Source organism: Panicum hallii, chromosome 2 (genome assembly GCF_002211085.1).
Source record: "Panicum hallii strain FIL2 chromosome 2, PHallii_v3.1, whole genome shotgun sequence".
Classification (NCBI taxonomy): domain Eukaryota; kingdom Viridiplantae; phylum Streptophyta; class Magnoliopsida; order Poales; family Poaceae; genus Panicum; species Panicum hallii.
This window is the reverse complement of record NC_038043.1, coordinates 48841081-48859577: the sequence shown is the minus strand read 5'-3', so window position 1 is coordinate 48859577 and position 18497 is coordinate 48841081. Positions and strand designations below refer to the sequence as shown.

At 50.6% G+C, this 18497-nt stretch overlaps 1 protein-coding gene across 1 annotated transcript; it reads right to left on the bottom strand.

Moving 5' to 3' along the window:
- Positions 1–278: 278 nt before the first annotated feature.
- Positions 279–6114, bottom strand: LOC112880507. Its single transcript, XM_025945150.1, has 4 exons — positions 3905–6114; positions 3671–3816; positions 2808–3031; positions 279–1953 (listed from the first exon to the last, which is right to left on the bottom strand). Exons 1-4 carry the CDS (start codon positions 5520–5522, stop codon positions 1200–1202), a joined length of 2742 nt encoding a protein of 913 aa, XP_025800935.1. The 5' UTR covers positions 5523–6114; the 3' UTR covers positions 279–1199.
- Between the last annotated feature and the right edge of the window lie 12383 nt (positions 6115–18497).

Sequence of the window (18497 nt, the reverse complement as noted above, 5' to 3'; positions counted from 1 at the left end):
CGGTCCAGTCCACGCAGACACAGGGCCTCAGCTGCCCACTCCAGGCGGACGAATTCACTTCAGACGGGGGGCACAATACCTGGCACGCTCAGAGCTCCACAGTTCATCAACGTAATGCTGCATCACGAACGAACTTTAGGAGCAACTACACCGACAGCCCCACCAGACCACCATTTTTCTTTACTAGAGTTGCTGCACCCATTGCACGTATCAATCAGGCTATCATCACAGATTCGCAGGTGTCACAGGGCTTCAGCAGTTCACAAGCACGGCAAGCAGGGGTGTAAAAAAATTGAATAAATATGGCACAACAGGTTTAGAGTTAGCCAGCAGCTGTACACGGGGGTGCTACAAATGAATTAATATGTATAATAAATAAACAGAACCAAAAATTTTGATGATGGCCGGAGGGTGTTAGCGCATCTGCAGAACGGGTCAGGACAACTGATCTAATCCTACAAGATCATCAATCAACATCTGGTGGTAACCCTACAAGAGTAATTCCGGTGCAGTTGCGGCGACCAAGCTGCGAAGGAGTCTGTTTTAAAGCAACACTGGCTCGGCTGTTCATCCATCAGGCGTCACCACTGGTGTCTGTCTGTACATGGGCATGCCAGCACGCCAATCTTACGGAGCACCTCTGATTAGTCTGATAACCTGGTCGTTGTTGCTATCTATGTATGCTGACATGGATGGGTGAGAATGAGTTTCAGGAATCCTGGATTCGTGACAACATCTCATTGTCCCCATGCTTTGATCAGACTTCGAGTTCATGCAGCTCGCGTCATCCAATGATTTAATGGGTTTTTCCAGTGAACTGGAACTCATTGTTGCTCTGCTCAATGCACAAGTACCTCTTCTCACGTCCCTTCAGGTATCTTGTCTACTTTTCCTAATAATGTTTCACAATAACGAGCTGAGCACGAGTATTGCTGATCATCTAATGCCAAATGATGCGGCGTTGTCGATTCAAAATCCCCATGCTGCAACTTGTTAGCCCCACTGAGCGTATCACAGGCATATCCATCAGCCCCAAGACCCAAGATTTGGGACAAGTAGATCCATGGCTCAGGAGCATCAGATGCTGCTAGCATCGCACCACTGCCATGCAACTGTGATGGCAGGAACCACTTGCTTTAGTTCCTTTGCACTGAAAAATGCTCATGTCTTCATGTACCAACAAAACCAGCAAAAAGGAACTAGGAAACTCTGCCACTCTCCTGGGCAACTCGAGCTTTCTCTTCTTCGGCGAGAAGATGGAGATCCTTATAGGTGTTTACTGATGCAGCAGTGAAGTTCTCCATGGCTTCAAATATATTCTTAAGACTTGTTTGCAAACCACCAATTTCAGCACCAGGGCCCCCCTCGTGTAAGACCTGTGCAGACAAGGATACACCGCTCTGATTTGAAATGAGAACAAGCTTCTTGTTTTGTGCTTCCAGAGCCTTGCGCATTGACTGTTCATCCCTCTCCATCACTCTAAGGTCCCTGTCCATACTTTTATTAGCCATCATACCCTGCCGTTGCTCTGACCTGTGCCTCTCCCAGAGGCTCAGAACCTTGGATGCAAAGGCCTGCATTGCCTCAACTACTTCCTTCTCAGATATCCTCGCCACACTGGCAGCCCAATTGTTGCATATGACAAAGATTGGTGGTGCTCCTAATCGTCCAGGAGAAAAAGGAGGTGCCCCATCCTCAGTTTCCTCAGGGACGTAGTCAACTCCTTTCCTCAGCCACTCATTCAATGTATTAACATAGCTCTTTTGAGCATTAACCCATGCGGCAAAACAAGCAATCCAATCCAGTAGCTGAAGCTCTAACCGCTTGATCAAATCCATATGAGCGTCGCCGAACTTGGCCGCATCTATCATGGAGTCGATGTTTTTAGCCTGGGATATAGCATGCAACTGTATCTGATGGCATTCTAACATAACACTCCACATCCGCATCAACCTGAAACATATAACTTTTTCAGCCACCGATTACATTATATGGCAAATATAGATCACATTCAAATGATTAATCAGGACAAAAACAGGGTGCACAGGTGATAACTTAACTACAACCAACTCATTGTACATACAATTTTGAATCCAAGAATGCATTTCCAAACTCTTGCCATAGAACAGTAATGATCGGAAAAACTTAAACAAACTGTAAAAGGGTGTAGCCAGTGCTGCACAAAAACACTATACAAATGGGAGCCAATGATTTTAACACAAAATAATAAAAAATAAATAGGATATGTTAGCTGTTTATTTAAGCACCATGTACAGCCAACTCAAAACAATTCTAGTATTTTTCTTGCAGGCTTGCAGATAGGTCAGGGTTTTAGAACTAACCACACCAGAAACTACCAATTACTTAAGTTCTACAAAACCATTTTATATCTCTGTTATGTCAGGAACTCACTGTGATAACTACTACTCGAAATGCATCCAACTCTATTCATAATGTATTTCTACTATCACTCTAGTCTCTAGCAGTATCAGTACAGGATATCCGTCTACTTAGACACAATATCACAATAAATATTATTCCCATTTCGTGAAAATATCATTTGTCAAGAAAATGGGGTTACTTCTAAGAATCCCATTACTACTTCAGTCAGTGAAAACTTTGGGTAATTGATTTCCACACTAGGATATTGCAGAGAGAATGAACCAAACCAATGCTGGTTAGACAAATAGGAAATTTGACATGCAAATAAAAACAGAGCACAGATAGAGAACATATGGCAACAATATTGGTACTTTTAAGAGCTAATATAAGAAGGTAAGAGCTGTTTTCAGAAAAGATCTGCATACCCTTGAATTAGCTCACATGTTTGTGGCCATAACTCTTCATCCCTCAGCTTACTGATCTTCTGTGAAATAGTATTCACAACCTGAATAGCTATGCTTATCTTTGTTGATAGCTTCCTTATGTAAATTTCGGTGGCCTCAAGCTTATCAGCTTCTGCACCTTTCTCATCCAACATTTTCAGCTCCTCGCGTTTTCTGTCATACAGTACCCGCATCTTCTCTTCAGTCTGTATAGCACAAAAGAAGTTATAAACAATTCACACTATGAAGTTGAGAACTGCCTTTTACTAGGCCTTACTTGATATTTAAAAGAAAAAAAATAAAACTGTTGAAAAACATGGACCCCATTAGTATGGCAAAGTAAAAGGGTCATCTTGCCTGTCAGATTGATCTCTTGAGAACACCAAGCTGAACATAGGAAGCAAAAAGGCTGGCCAAAAAAGGATAAAACCTAGACATAATGATTTACTGCACAGACCATTTCTCAAAAAGGAGAAAGTGAAAATGCATAATCATTTCCAAGGATATCAGAAATACAAATAACCCCTTAAATGTGTTGAGGAACTCCAAATAGTTATCTGTGTAGGCATATTCATAACCTAAAGTATCGACAAAGTCTGCCATTGAGGTTGTAAAATGTCAAAACTAATCAAGAGCAATTTCTCAAGAAAAATGTCGGAAACTTTAACTTCCGTAATAAACCAAACCAGAACAACATAAGCGAATGGACAAATCTGAGGCTTTGCATACTAGATTTGGACTCTGCACTCTTAATTAAAATGCAATCAGGTAAGACCACATGCCCAAAAGCAATATCACAAATCACAATTCCCAACAAATTCAAAGATGTAAAGTGCATTCTATACCTTGACTTCCTCAAGAAGCTTCTTCTCCCACATGTACAGCTTCTGTAGCGTTGAGGAAAGGTTGCCGCATCCCATCGCTTTGTCCTCTTCGAACCGCAGGAACTCCTCCTCCATTGTCGGTATCCCACAAATCATCATTGCGGAGACTGTATAAGAGATCCGGTCAAATTAGCATTGTAGGTGCACAATAAGGTTGTAAATTCTGATTGCAGATCTGAAATAAGCTTTACCAACCTTTGAAACCTGAACTCTTCTGATAGTAAGGCATCTTCCCGACCTCAAGCATCTTGGATACCTCACCGGCTGATTCTGAGGCACGCTCAAATTGAGTCCTGAGCTCCACCACCACCTCAGTGTCATCAACATATATTTTCTCGAGTCCAGTTGGCGGCAGGCCTGCGACATGCTGCCGTGGCTCCGAGCGTTGAACTTGTTCTCCAACAACACTCTTCTCCACAACATGCACGTCATGCTCCAAGCTGCTCCCACTACTGCTGGCCTCAGATGACTTGGACTTGCGGGGTAGCTCATCTCCTGTGCTGCTTCTACCCTCCTCCTTTGCCGCCTTCCCATTCCCCATGTAACCCTTCACTGAGTGTTTCTCATCACCGTATGCTTCCTTGACTACCTCCATCTGGTCTTCATCCTCCAAGTCTGGTATCCCTTCCTCCTCGCGCACATCCTTCGAACTCCTGCTGGGAGTATATGGAGCTGCTGCAGCAGTTGGCTGCTCATAGTAGCTCTCATATGTCTCAAACGGGTTCAGGAAGTCCCAGGTAGACACCCTCGGAGGAGATGGCGGTGGGGGCGGTGCGGCTGGCTCTCGGGAGGAAGAGGGGATGTCTGCCGGAGGTGCAGGAGCACCACCGCCACCATAGTAACCACCGTAGGCGTACTGATTATAAGAGCTCGAGCTCTGTGGTGGGTAGGGGTACCCACCACCATAGCCGCGTGGGGGTGGCTGCGGGTCACCATCGCCGGAATAGTAGTGGACCCTGGCATCAGTGGCCTGCAGGCGTTGCTCGTGTGAGACGGACGGCGGAGGTGGCTGATTGCGGGCGTAGCTTATGTTGAAGAAGCTCTGGCCATAGCTGCCCATGACACCATAGCTCGGGTCATAGCCACCGCCGGCGCCGCCACTACTGCCCATGCCACCGTAGCCCGGTTCATAGCCGCCGCCGCCACCACCACCACCCATACCACCGTAGCTCTGTCCATAGCCGCCGCTACCCATGCCACCATAGCCTGGTTCATAGCCGCCGCCGTTCATGCCCATGCCACCATAATCAGGCCCAAGCCCAGGCCCAGAGCCGTACCCATACCCGTATCCAGGACCATAGGGCGGCGGAGCATAGCCGGAGTCATAGGGCGGTCCCACCTGCGGCGGCGGAGGACCCAGAGCGCCCGCGGACCGGACGACCTCCGGGCGGCGCTGGGCCTCGTCGGGCTCCTCGTCGGAGTGGAACTTGATGTGTCCGCCCTCGGAATCGGAGTCGTCGTCGGAGTGGAAGTGGATGTGCCCGTCGTCGGGGGCGATGCGCACCTGCTTGGCGACGGGCGGTGCGGCGGAGGACGAGGACGCGATTGCGGGCGGCGAGGCGGCGGGTAGGCCGTCCCCCTTGCGCTGCTGCGGGAGGCGGAGCTCGGGCTCGGGCGGCGGCGGCGGCAGCGACTGGACGCCCCGGAGGAAGTCGTGCAGCACGGCGCCGACGGCGCGCAGCGACTCGGCGTAGGCGTGGTGCGCGTCGGCGAGCGTGTAGCGGTGGCGGATGGCCTGCGCCAGCAGCTCGGAGCGCTCCCGGCAGTGGCGCACCGCGAGCTCCTCCTCCATCTTGGACTGGCCGCACCCCATCCTCCCTCGGCCCCGGTCCCGTCCCGTCCCCTCCCCTCCCCCGGGGGGGAAGCGGAAACAAACCAAACAGCCTTCCGCTAGCTCGCCCGCCCAGTTCAGTCACTCACAGCCGCCGCAGCATGGCGGCGCGGGGGAAGGCGAGCGAATCTAGGGGGGGCGGGGAGGCGCTTGGGGCGAGCAGATCTGAGGGCGGCTGGCTACCTCCTACCGGCTACAGCGGGAGGTGGTGGAGGGGACGGGGGCGCGCGAGAATCTTCGCCTTTTGGCGTGGGTGCCAGCGGGGGGGGCGGCTCGTCGCGATGCGCGCGGCGCAGGCGCAGCAGGTCCTCCTCCTCCTTCCGCTTCCGGCCCGCGGTGAAAACCCACCCGCATGCTCCTTCCCCCCGGCGGGAAGGGGCCGCGGCCGCCGCGCTCCGAGCGAGCGAGCGAGCGGGGAAAGCAGCGGTGCCGGCTGGCAGCGAAGCGAGCGCGCGAGTCGGCGACTGCCTAGGCTCTAGACTGGCGGGGCGGCGCGTGCCTGTGGGGGCTGCTGGTTATGGAGCACGAGGCATCGAGGCGCGTCCGCGCTGCTGCTCTTTCGGTGCGGTGGTTTTACCGGAAAAAAAAAGCTCGGAATAATTTGACGGGCGGGGCGTGGTGGGGGTGGGGGGAGGGGGGGGGGGAGGAGGAACGGAGGGTGAGCCGGGAGGCCGTGCCGGGGCCGGGGGTGGGCCAGGGCCCGGGAGCATCCGTACGTTGACGCCTGTCGCCGGCGTGGATGGCTGGATTTTTCCCTGCTGCGCGCTCTGCTCGCTTTGGTGGGGGAGCGCAGCTGCTGCCGCTCCCTGGAATTTCCCGGCTCTTTTTTCTCCCCTTTTCCTCCTGTTTTTCTCTTTCTTTTCTGAGCCATGCATCGTGTTCTCTGCTACGGTTTTTTTGTCACGTATGGCGGTGCCGTTTCTGATGGCGTGCGGTTAGTGACGTGGAGCTTTTGTTTCGGGGCGGTTGAGGAGGGACTGTGTGAATGGGGGTGCGGTTCGGCGAGGTGGGTGTTTGGTGTGAAGATTTATGAATCCGGGTGCTGCCGCCACCGCAGGGTTTTTGGATTCGGCGGTTTTTGTTCATGCGTGCGATGCGCTGGCGGCGGCGGCGCGGAGATGGCCGAGCGGAGGAACCCTTGTTTCAGTTCTCTGGCATTGTTGCCGCCGCCCCCCTCTTCCTCGTATGCATGCCCTCGACCCGTCTCGGAGTTCCGTTGGCCGGTTGCCCAGCACAAGTGCCGAGAGCAGTGAGCGTACACAAGAGCCTCTGTGCTGGCACGTTCACGCGACTTGCTCCAATAGAAAACGCTCGATAATTGCAAAAGGACAGCGTACGTCCTCTGCCAAGCTGCGTGCCTATTCCCCAATTTCCTCTCTCCAGGCTCGCCGCGCGCCGCCGTACCCCCAGCCTTTCATGTTCCCCTGAAAAGGCAAATTTTTTCTCTCCGCCACGGATCGACCAGATGCGCAGGTGCGTGCATCGCCATGGCATCGATCCGGCGATCCCGTTGCTCGGCAGGATCGGAGGGCAACTTGCTGCCGCGACGCGGTAGTAGCAGCGCCGAGTGTTCACGGCAGCAGCACACCCCACCACCTGGCGATGCTGGGCTCGCCCTCGGCAGGCTCGGGACATGGCGAGAGAGATCAGGATCGCGCCAGCACGGGCGGCGTGCTCTCGCCCGATCTCTGGCGGCATGCGGGTGCTTTGCCTGCCTGGCTGCTGCTGCTGCCCCAGTTTTTTACCTGCCCGTCATCAGTAATCACTAATCAGTCAGTCAAAAGTCAAAACCTGGCACTCCGGCGGCCAGGCTTCGGCGCATCCAGGTGGAAGAGGACGCAGCGCCACCACAGCCGCCCATAAGAGCATATATAATAAGGACTAGTCAGCTGGTTATAAATCTTATTTTATTATATTTATGCTGAGGTGGAGGAGAGAAGAGAGAAGAGAGAAGGAGCTGGCTGTAGGATAGTAGCCAGCTCATAACTGGCTATAGCACAAATTCCCAGACTGAGGTGAGAGAATGAGAGTATGCAAGTGGGTCTAATATTAATTACGCAATACTCTTTTAGCCAACATAATAGCCAATCTATTATATTTGTTGACTACAATATTAACTTTAGATGACATAGCAAACTCTCGTAGTCGGCAGCGGACTAAACTAGGTCTTGCTCTAAATCGGCCGCAGCCAGTGCTGCAATCATGGCCTCTTCCTTCCAGCATGCGAGTCTCTGCAGTGCGGTGGTAAAAAGTTGCAGTGGCATGCGGCAGTAACGGCCACGCACGCTGAGGTCGACTCGACTTGACTGACCCTGAAACCGGACACCGGGTGGCGCCTGGCGGGAGAGCTAGCCGTTCGCAGAGGCAACGGCCAATGGGGGACGCGCGGGTTAATGAGGCGCACCAACCGGCCGGCCGGCGACGGGGGCCCTGCCGCCCACGAGGGGCAGTGAATAGCTGGTGCGCGAGTAGTGTGGCGATGGCGTGGCCGGCAACCAGGCAGGGCGGCACGCGGTTTCGCTTTGCTCGCCGGTGGCCGGTGGCTCCTTGGCACGGCTCGCTCGTCGTCTCTGCGGGGTGCTGGCGGTCGGTGTGCTACCTGCCTGCCTGCCTCCTCCAGGCGGTGTACCCAAGGTCACGTATGCCGCTCATGCCCCAGCTCCTCCTCGTCACGGCAGCGTAGCGTGTTTCTCCGTCCAGGTCGAGTTGCTTGCTGGCTGCGTGTAATGGTCATCTGCTCCGCCGAGTTCTTGCGCGCGCGGCCGCCTAGCTATCGTTGTCGCGGCGCCCGGCCGGCGAGGATGGCGGCTGGTGCGGTGGGCGACGCATGGTCCCGAGGCACTGCGCAGTGCGCACGGCCGCAGCCGGCCACGAATCTGCGCGCAACTCGTGGACGGTGAACGGTGAACCCCTGGCCGTTAGCAGACGACCGTGCCCATGCCGCCCGGCCCGCCCGGCTGGCCGCGCCGCTGCCTCTACACGAATCTCGCGTCTCCAGAGCTTGTCTTGTAGCTGCGACTATGTTCCATACTTGTTACATGATCATTACTGTTTATTTCAAAAAAAACAGGATCATTACTGATCGACAGTATAGTCGTATCTAGTACCGTAGCACCGGCATACAAAAGTATTATACGGCAATGCTTCTTCGCAGTCGTCACCGGTGACAAAAAGGGATCGGAAGAAGAAGGCGGCGTTCCCGGCCGGCCAATGCCGTCCGCCGGCACACCCTCCCGGTGTCGGGGAAGGACGGCCGCGCAGTACGCAGCGGCAGCTACGCTGCGCGTACGTGCGCCGCGCGTGACCTGACGCCGCAGGCCGCAGACGACGCGCGTACGCCGGCCGTGCCGGCCGTACAGGCGGACGGAACGGAACAGTGGAGTCGTCGGCCCGTGCAGGGCCGATCTGCTGCTGCGACCGCGACCGCTGCTGCGCGCACGTACGGTCTCGCCTCGCCATGGGCAGATGCTTTAGCGCACCTGCTGCTGGCATGCATGGCGTCGCGCGCGTCCCCGCGGTCACGAGGCGTTCAGGAGCGGACGGGCGAGCAGGCTGCTGCACGAGTGCATTTACTCGGAGGAATTCGCCTGTCGGGGAACACGGTGTCTCGTCCTGGCTTTCATACTGCCAGCGTATCCTGCGTCGCTCTTAACACAGTACCATGTACTTTTTTATCACAATGCGCTTACGTAGTATGTACCAGTAAAAAAAAGAGAAATGGAACAAAGAAATTAAACAGCATTTTTTTTTTCTATCCCAGTGTATTTTCACCTCTCTTTTTTTCAGTTTACCTCTACTTAGAATCTACTATAGATTATCCATAAAAGTTCGAGATGATGGTTGTATGGACTTATAGTATCTCTGACAGGATGAAATAAGATGTCATTCTACTTTTGCAATTTGGTTCCAATGCATGCGTTGCTTTGCTTGCTCTATTGCTTAAAAAAGAAGATAGAGCGAGCTAGGAGGAGTGAGAAGAAAGGTGTCTGTGTGACTTGTTTCTTTGTTTGGTCCGTGAGCTGCGTAACAAGATCTCCGGCCTCGTGGTCAAGGACAGGGGTTGCATGGATGGAATCATTTGAAGGACACAGGCGACTCCTCCTTCCAACGACATTCTTTTACATTCCCGCCGCATCACGTGACGCGCGAATCATTCGGGCCCAGTAAATTATTAAAGCCGGCATTCCTTTCCACAAAGAGAAAAACAAACTAATGGACTAGTGAAACTGTAGCCCGTCGGGTACATGTCCCAAGAACATATGCCACGTGTACATACAGCTTGCCAACTCTGTCATGAGCAACAAGATGAAGTGAGCTGGGAAGTCAAACCGGACCAGTAACTTGAGACAGCACAATCTTATCCTGCCATCAGCATGAAGAAGTGGTCGCAAAAAGTCTAATGGCATGTTTGGTTGATAACTAAAATTTTCTATGCATTATTGTATAAGGTTAGTAGGATTAGTTTTACCGTACTTTTGTGCCGATAAAGTTGACCACTTAACTTAGACAATAATTCTCCTACATGTTGATCGTATAAAACCCAGAGAAATGTGTAGTAGATTGCAAGATTCTTTTGATAACAAGTAGATTGTAAGATTCACTGCTAGAAAACGAGCCTTCAAACGGCCTTAGGCATCGGTTCTTGAACCGGTACCACGAAACCGAGACTAAAAATCTTGACCTTCGTCACTGGATAAAAGAACCGGTGCCTAAGGTTTTCTTTAAGCATTTTTATTAAAAAATTATATTAAATCTAGAAAGATACCCGCACCCGCGCATGTCTCAAGTCTCAGATACCTCCTGCCTCGCATATACGTTCCTTACAATCTCGCCTACACAGCTGTTGTGATTAGAAGGGAGATGCTTTCCTTTTGAGGTTACCACCCGGTACCTAAGGCTAGATAAATATCCCACCCGGTACAAATGTGGGTGGAATCTAGTACCAGGTGGTAATATCACCCGGTACCTATGGCCACTCGGTACTAAAATATCTCCTGACCTTTTGACCTAGCTCAAAGTACCGGTATAAAGATGACACGATACTAATGCTAGAACTAGTACCGGGTTATTTTCATGCTGGTACTTTTGGTTTTGGATGGATCTTTAGTGTATTTTTTAGTAATAATTAATCATATGTAACTATTAGCTATCCAATCAACTTCGTATCTCTAGTTGTTGCCCGGAAAGTTTGTCGTAGGCCAGATCCAGACGAGTGGAGTTGGCAAGACAAATTCTTTGAAAGGGCGGAAGGAATAAGATCCCAACGTAATTTCCTTTTCATGGATTCCTACTTCTTTGCCAAAGATTTGAGCAGTTCCAACAATATTCTCCGACTCCAAAATTTTCTTTTGGTCAAATTAAACCCGGAAGGTACCGTGCACTGCGTTAACGGGTAGACATGGTCGAAGAATTTTCTCACCAGCAAATATTATTTTTATGCCTTTCGCAAAAAAGGTCGATTTCTATGCCTTTCGCAAGAGAAGACAACGGCATTTTTTATGCTATCTTATCCATGGCCCCGCAGCATTTGAGATCAACATGCATAAGTTTCAGCTAATTTTTTTAAAAAAACATCCTCAATTTTAGATGAAGAAAAAGAAGAATATGCCACGAGCCACATGTGTTGTACTAGAGATGGCAACGGGCACGCGTCCGCTGGATATTGCTTGCCTATGCCCGTGCCCGTCAGGATAAAATACACCCGCTAAGAAACCCATACCCGCTGCCAGGTACAGATTATGTCCCAAATCCGTACCCGCACGGGTGACGGGTACCCGCGGGCTGCCCGTGCCCGACAATCTGTTAAGTATTCAACCACTTAGATGTATCAGCCAATAGACACATACATAAAACTGAGGCAATAATACATGATAAATATCAATCACAACACTGATAGAGTGTTTCACAAATCATAACAACATTGATCACATCAGACATCATAAGCTCACAGCTAGATTAATATCCAGTTACTGTCCACCATCCGTAGCATGGCACCACTAGTTCACTACATTAGACATCAAAGTTCCAAAATAAAATTATTGGGCCATAATAAAATGAGTATATGATCTGCATTCTTTATATTATGTCGGGTTTAAAAAACCTATAGGTTTGCGGGTTCGGATGCTACGATCCCATACTCGTGCCCGCGTATCCGCTGGGTACAGATTATCACCTATTAAGAAACCCACGGGTATAGATATTAGCCCGTACCCGTACCCTAATAGAGTAAAAACCCACCGGGTTTCGGGTGTCGGGTACCCATTGCCATCTCTATGTTGGACGAGATGAAAAAGGACGTACAAACTCTCCACACTATCTTACTATTACTAATTAGATATTCCTTTTGAAGCCTCCACATGAACCCACTAAGGATCATAGGCGGATACTTTAAATTAAATAGAGAAATCTTAAAAATTCTCAAAAAATCAGAAACAACCACCATCAATCCAACAATTTTAATAATAACAGTTATTAGATCTATTATCTTTCCTAATAATTTACCCACCTCTGTCATTATAAAAGTAGACTAAAGTAACCCCGAAACATATATATATAAATTACCCACCTTTGCCATTATAAAAAAATCTAAAGTAATCCCTAATCTTTGTGTAAATTACCTACCAATGTCATTATAAAAATAATACAAATAATCCTCTAAATTTGCATATAAATTATCCAATTATAGCATTATTAAAAGTTAAAAGTAACCCCTAAATCTGAATCTAAGTTATATAATTATAACAAAATATTAAGTGCGCCAATATAAAATATTAAATTACTATTTCTATCATTATTAATATATAATTATGTTATTATTTATATAAAAATACTACCCCGCGATATGTGTCCATATATATTCATGTATGATAGAAGAGACAAGAATACCAATTCACAAACAAATGGTTTAATTAAATATATATCAAACACACATGGAGGTGTGATGCAAAATAAAATCTATTGCAATCAGATAATGATAACTATGTATTTTAGAGTATGTGTTAGAATATTTAATAGCTGAAAGAGAGCGCGAGATAGATAATTAAAATTATTAGCTATAAGCATTACCTTTATATTAATTCTAATTAGTCTGCGCGGGAGTACGAGTTAATAGGCTACTGTACCCCAGTTAAGCGAGGAAAAAAATCACCATTCTGTAAGTCCTCAATCATCAGGATGATGATAAATATTCGAGTTCCCCGCCTTGTATGAGTTGTGCTCTGAATTGATTCTCCGTCTTTTAGCCTGAGGGAGTGTTAGGCCAAATATACTCCAACATTCTTATTGCTCATTTTAAATTAAAAAGAACCCCATGCCAAATTTTCAGGTTTGAATAGGAAATTTTAAAATAGCACATAATGATGAGAAGATCAGGGTTTCTAGTTGCAGCAGATTCACCTTGATGTTATAATACTGTTCAATGTTACTCTGCTGCTCCACATTTGATCTTAGAGTACAGCCCTGCACGTGACTAGAGATTAACTATTTCAACTTCTGACGAAGCCATCTCAACCGGTACATGAACTGCAGCTGTAATTAATTAATTTCTGATAAAATGTAATAAACTGTACTAGCTACAGCGACTTAGGAAAGAAGCGAGAAAATGCACTCTGACTGCCGATACATATATACAATCTGTAACCTAATTTCATCCGTTAGGCACCGGTTCAATATCTAATTGCGAGTAGGTCACACAGAGTTATATTCAAATTCAATTTGGCGCCGACGTCTCGTCGCATCCTAGCAGTCCGACTACGATCCGACGGTCCGGGTTACCAGTGGACTAGCTTATGGTAGTTGGAGCAGGCGTGCTTTCTGAATAATAAGACCTGCCTGATCTATGTTGTGCTATTTATATATTTGCCTTTCCAAGTCAATCAGGAGCAAGGATTTGATTGAGAATTTGCGTGGACATTTTTTAATTTCCAAGTGTTCTAACTAGTCGGGAAGAGTGCGTTATAATTACGTACTAGTCAAACACCAGAGCGTCATGTGTGGATCCTGACATCAAATGTTTTGTTTAGAATTTCTTTACTCGCTTAATTCAGGTTCAGGCCCTAATGGCTACAGCGCTTGCATTTTCAACCGTTAATCCAACTTCAGGTTAACCATCCGTCTACCGTGCCTGAGTGCTTGGCAGTTGGCAGAGCCAGCCATGACGAGTCATTTTTTCCTTCTTTTGAAATTTCGCAGAGACTTATTCAAGCAGTAGAGTTTTGGACAGCAGCAAAACAAAGACATGAAGGAAAAAGATCTTTGAAGTCCTGAAGAATCATATCTTTCCTTCTTTTTGAAATTTCGCAGAGACTTAACCAAGCAGTAGAATTTTGGACAGCAGAAAAACGGAGATCTGAAGGGGAGGAAAAGCAGCAGTAGCGGTAGCACCTAGATCTGCACCAGTCTCGTCTTTCTTGGCAATTGGCATTCCCCTCTCTTTTCCTCTGGGCAAAGTTCCATCCAGAACCGCCTGCCCCTCGCAATCAAAAGGTTTTGTCTGGCAGCCGGTGCAGGCGTTCATCCATCTGATCTGAACCATCTCGGCGCCATCGGCCTGGCCTTTTGCCGCTCAGCTGAACAGTTTCCGAAACCGCCCAGAATTCTCGCGGATACATGTCCGCCGCCGAATCCACCCGTTTCTCAGAAAGGGAAAAAAGCAAAAGGGCAGCGGGAACGGAGAGCGAGCCGAATCGCCGGGTGCAGGAACAAAAAGAAGCCGCCGAGTACGACCTGGACCGGCTGGAGCCGAGACGGACATACGGAATCCCCTACGTGTCGCACGCTCCGTGTACTGGCCAGAAGCTTTCTCATGCGTCGAGTGCACACAAAAGCAGCGGTCGATCTGGCCATGTCCGGCAAGATTACGCACTAACACGGCTATGAATTGGCCATGAATACCCTGATGTACCCCCGGCCCATGCAGGCCTGCAGTGACTCCCCCAGTCTACCACACACACGGTCACTCGCGGAGTCACAGGGTCCCAAGCATGTGTGTTCTTGGCTGTGCCAGTGGGGTGGGGTGAAATGTTGAATGCGTTCACCTGCAGGGCCAGGGCGCATCTGTGCAAATGATTGAAGACCTGGGGACCCTTGCTGTGGTCCAGATCATGGGCTGCACACTTTCACTGCTGCCCCTCCCAAGTCCAATCCCCCAGTGGTGATTGTCCATCAAAGGTGGTGGAGATCCGACCGTCGGATCCGCCGCCGACGGTGGCGATGGATGCCAAGTGGGGATGGTGCAGGGTTTCTCCATCAGATCCTGAGGATTTCACTGCTGCAAATAAGGACAATTTCTGGCACTTTCTTTTGAGTCTCGTGCTTTATCTTTCCTACAGTTAGATTTGTATAGGTGCATAATTTCCAAATGTAGATGCCACTTGCCTATCCACTACTCGAGGCCTTTTCGTACGCTTTACCACCAGGCTCAAAGCGTGTACAACACATGCTTCTCCCAGCATTTCCAAATGTTAAGCTCCAGACATCCAGTCAAGTGTATCCTCTGCTCTTATACTACCTGGAATGGGGTGGGAATCATTCGCAAGCCATCATGCAGGGAACTCTCCATGTCCCCTTGTTCGTTAGTCACTGCTCATACGGTGTCCATGATGCGCTCATGCTGGCCGGTTTCTGTTGGAAACCAACCGTATCTTCAGAACAGCTTTTCCCCTAGGGATGTGTCTGATGAGCTCCAGGTGCTGTAGCATGGGGGGTGCCCATTATATTGCCGCACAATTCTGAGGTATCCTTTTCGATTATATCCGTATTTGTATGGCACATATTGGTAAAATTAAAGCACAATGACTAAAAGATGAGGCAGTTTTCTTTTGATCCACTTGCATGCTAAGTGGCTGGGCATATTGCATAAGGTGGACTTTACTCAAACAATGCCTTGAGACATGGCAACCATGGTCTACCTCATTTTAGGTGAATGTCAGAGCTCTTTACGTACTATTTCTTAAAAAGAAAACAAAATCTCGTGCCTCCAAAACTCGAAAGGCCACTATAGTTCCTCTTAAAAATAGACTACATATGAAGGTGTTGGTGGGTTTGGTGAGACTACCTGAATGAGCACCTTTAAGAAATGCATCAAACAACATGGCAAGCCACGTATACTATGCCATTATTAGCTTTGGAGTATTTCGCTTTTGCCCGGGAATAATTCAGGTAGGTAAGCATGCATGTCCACAAATATCAGCCAGAAACCTTTGAATGAAGAGGATCACAACATCTGCTTGGACTGTCCTGGTTAAAGCTACTAAATCGGAAAAAAAGAGAGAAGCCATCACATCATGCAAAAAAGGCTCTTGTGTAGCTAGTAGTCCGTCCGAGGAGAACTTGGCCAGATGGAAAGGATGCGTTAGGTCTTTGATTTTACATAAATGGGGGCAGGTTGATGAGACCGAGTTCTCATCGAGTCTAATGCCTCTACCTTTTCCCCTCTCTGGTTTCTTGATTTGGCTTGTGATGTTTTGCAAGGGAACGAGAAAGGGGGGAGACAGGGCCTTTTGGGGCGCTCTTCTAAAGCGTTTCCGGTGGTTCATCTGCTACATCTACTTCCACAAGAAAACTCGACAAGCTGATTTGTTTACACTTTTCAGTGTTCATTCGTTGATGGATGGAAGAAAGCTAGGTTTTGTTATCTGCTTCTCTACAGGATGCCTTTTGTCGACGAGACAAAATTGCTGCCCCGGGCCGGTGGTTAAAATTTTCTAGGGAGTTCTGGTGTCGTGGAAGATGACATGGGGCTGATGGAGACCCTCCGTCAGTTTCAAAACGAGGGGATCTAGATGTTGCATTGGGTTTGGACATTCCAGGTGGCATCAGCAGGCTAGGATCCAAGCGCAAGACACCGCTGCTGAGGAGATCGCCGGGAATTGAAGTGCAACCTCACCGGCAGATGGGCATTGTTTGATCCAATCAAACGGACTTGTTCGCGCCCCCCGGCAGCTATCGTGCTTCCAAACCACTCCTCCTAGTACAGGATCGATCGATCGTCCCTGGCATGGCGCGTGACCTCATGCGGGGAAGATGCAGCTAGCGCTAGCAGGCAAGAGGACAAGGGGGACAGCCGGACCTGCTCCGCGCCTTTTGATGTGTCATGCACGCATGGGCGATGACGAGTCAGCCAGGAGTGGATGGGAGCGAGGTAGGGCAAGGCAATTCAAGTGCGGTGGCATCGTCGTATCGTATCGATCTCCATGGCAATTGCTCGATTGGCGAGAGGACCTGTCCTCCGTAAGTGGCATCTAGCTAGCTTGGGTCCTGCAGGGTCCTGCGTCGTCCCTGTTTGCTGCAGTGACCCTGCACGCGCCGTGTTCGTGCGGAAGGTCGAGGGCATGGATGGCGGTGGTGGAGGGGTACTGGACTTCTACTAGTACTAGTGGGCTGGCCAGTCGCCGCCGGTGGCGTCCATGGAGTGGTGCGCGCGGCCGCCGTGCGCTCCTCTGCCACCGCCGATCCCCCACAGGCCACCGCGCGCGCTCTCGTCTCTCCTCCCGGTGCAGGCGTGCAGCTCGGCTCGTTGGAGCCGTCGCCCACCGGCCGCCGGCTGGTCCGCGGAGCCCTTGCCCGGTGGTTGGCTTCGGCTAGTTGAGCTCGGTGAGTCGGTGGTGCTGGATCTGTGGATCAGGATCGCTGCGCGGAGAAGAGAGAGAGGAGGGCACAGCTGTTCCCTTCAGATACTGTGCGCCAGTTATCGTCGATCGACACGTGCGGCGGCCGGGGCGTGTCAGCGCGACCGAGCAGCAACGGGCGTGCCCGTGACGAACTCGTTTCAATTTCTTTCGGTGGATTTATTCGAAAATAATGCAATTTTGGAGTGTTTTTCTTTTGAGGAGAGTACAGTTTCGGAGCGGAGCGGATTTAAACGGAGGATGAAGAAAAAACAGAAGGAAAAGGAGAGAGAGGGAGGGAGGGAGAAAACACGGTCGGCTGGCCGCGGCCTGTTCCAAGAACAAGAAGCCCATGTAGGCGGGTTGGGTCGAGGTCTCGAGGACACGGACTGCGTGCGGATGGGACAAGAATTCTTCTCCGCGACAGTGCAGCAGGCTGCAAGGAATCGAATAAACGGCCTGGTCGATCCAGCCCCGAGTTCCCAGGCGGCCAGGCAGGCTCCTGCGCAGTGCACGTACGCACCATCGCCGGTCGACGACACCCGACTCCTGTCCTGCGTCCTGCACGTATGCGCCCCTCCAGGACGGCGGCGCGTGCATTCATGGACGGAGAGCCACCTCCTGCAAATCCGCAGCCCGGCCGGGCCCCTTCCGAATCTGCATGGTGCGGGCCGTGGCGCGGCGGGAGCATCCCGCAGCTTTGGCAGCGCGGGGGCACGCGCGCCTGCGCTGCACGCATGCATGCAGGGACGACGTCACGTCAGCCCGGCCAGCACGTGGTGGGCGGCGGACACCCCACACGGCCATCCTGCTGGACGCCCCCTCCGGCGCCGGGCGCCGAGAGCGCGCGCCGTGAACGAGGCGGCTCTCTCATCGCACCGGCGGCCTCGTGAGGGGCCTGGCCGGCCGCGACGGGACTAGGGGGTCGCAACAAACTAAAAAGTCACGCACGACGCGTACCATCCGGCGACTGCACGACGCGCCAGTCCATCCAAGCCGTGCCAGCGTGCGACGGCGCCGTTCGATTGGCACTCGCTGCTGCAGACCCCCCAGATCTCGACCCCCTTCTTTTTTTTTTTGAAAAACTATCTCGACCACCTTCCGCTTGCATGTCACGTACACCAATCACATGCAGGGTGCCCGACTGCCCGTCCAGTCAGGCGTCACTGCGCGGCCGTCGCCCTCCAGCGTGCGTCGGTATCGGCGTCGCAGCTCGAGCTAGGGGCCCGGCCGGCCCCTCCTGGCGAAGAAAGCGGCCAGCTGAACACATGGATGCATGGCCCAAGTACAAGCGCCGCGTGCGCGCGCAGGGTGGGCACGCGCGGGTGGGGAGCAGCGAACAAGGCAACAG

Excerpts from the sequence above, each read along its gene's own strand:
- LOC112880507 (XM_025945150.1), bottom strand. The coding sequence starts at position 5,522 with ATGGGGTGCGGCCAGTCCAAGATGGAGGAGGAGCTCGCGGTGCGCCAC. Across the intron at positions 3,817-3,904 it reads GAAGAGTTCAGGTTTCAAAG|TCTCCGCAATGATGATTTGT; the intron begins GTTGGTAAAGCT and ends TCTCTTATACAG. Across the intron at positions 3,032-3,670 it reads AGCTTCTTGAGGAAGTCAAG|ACTGAAGAGAAGATGCGGGT; the intron begins GTATAGAATGCA and ends TGTGCTATACAG.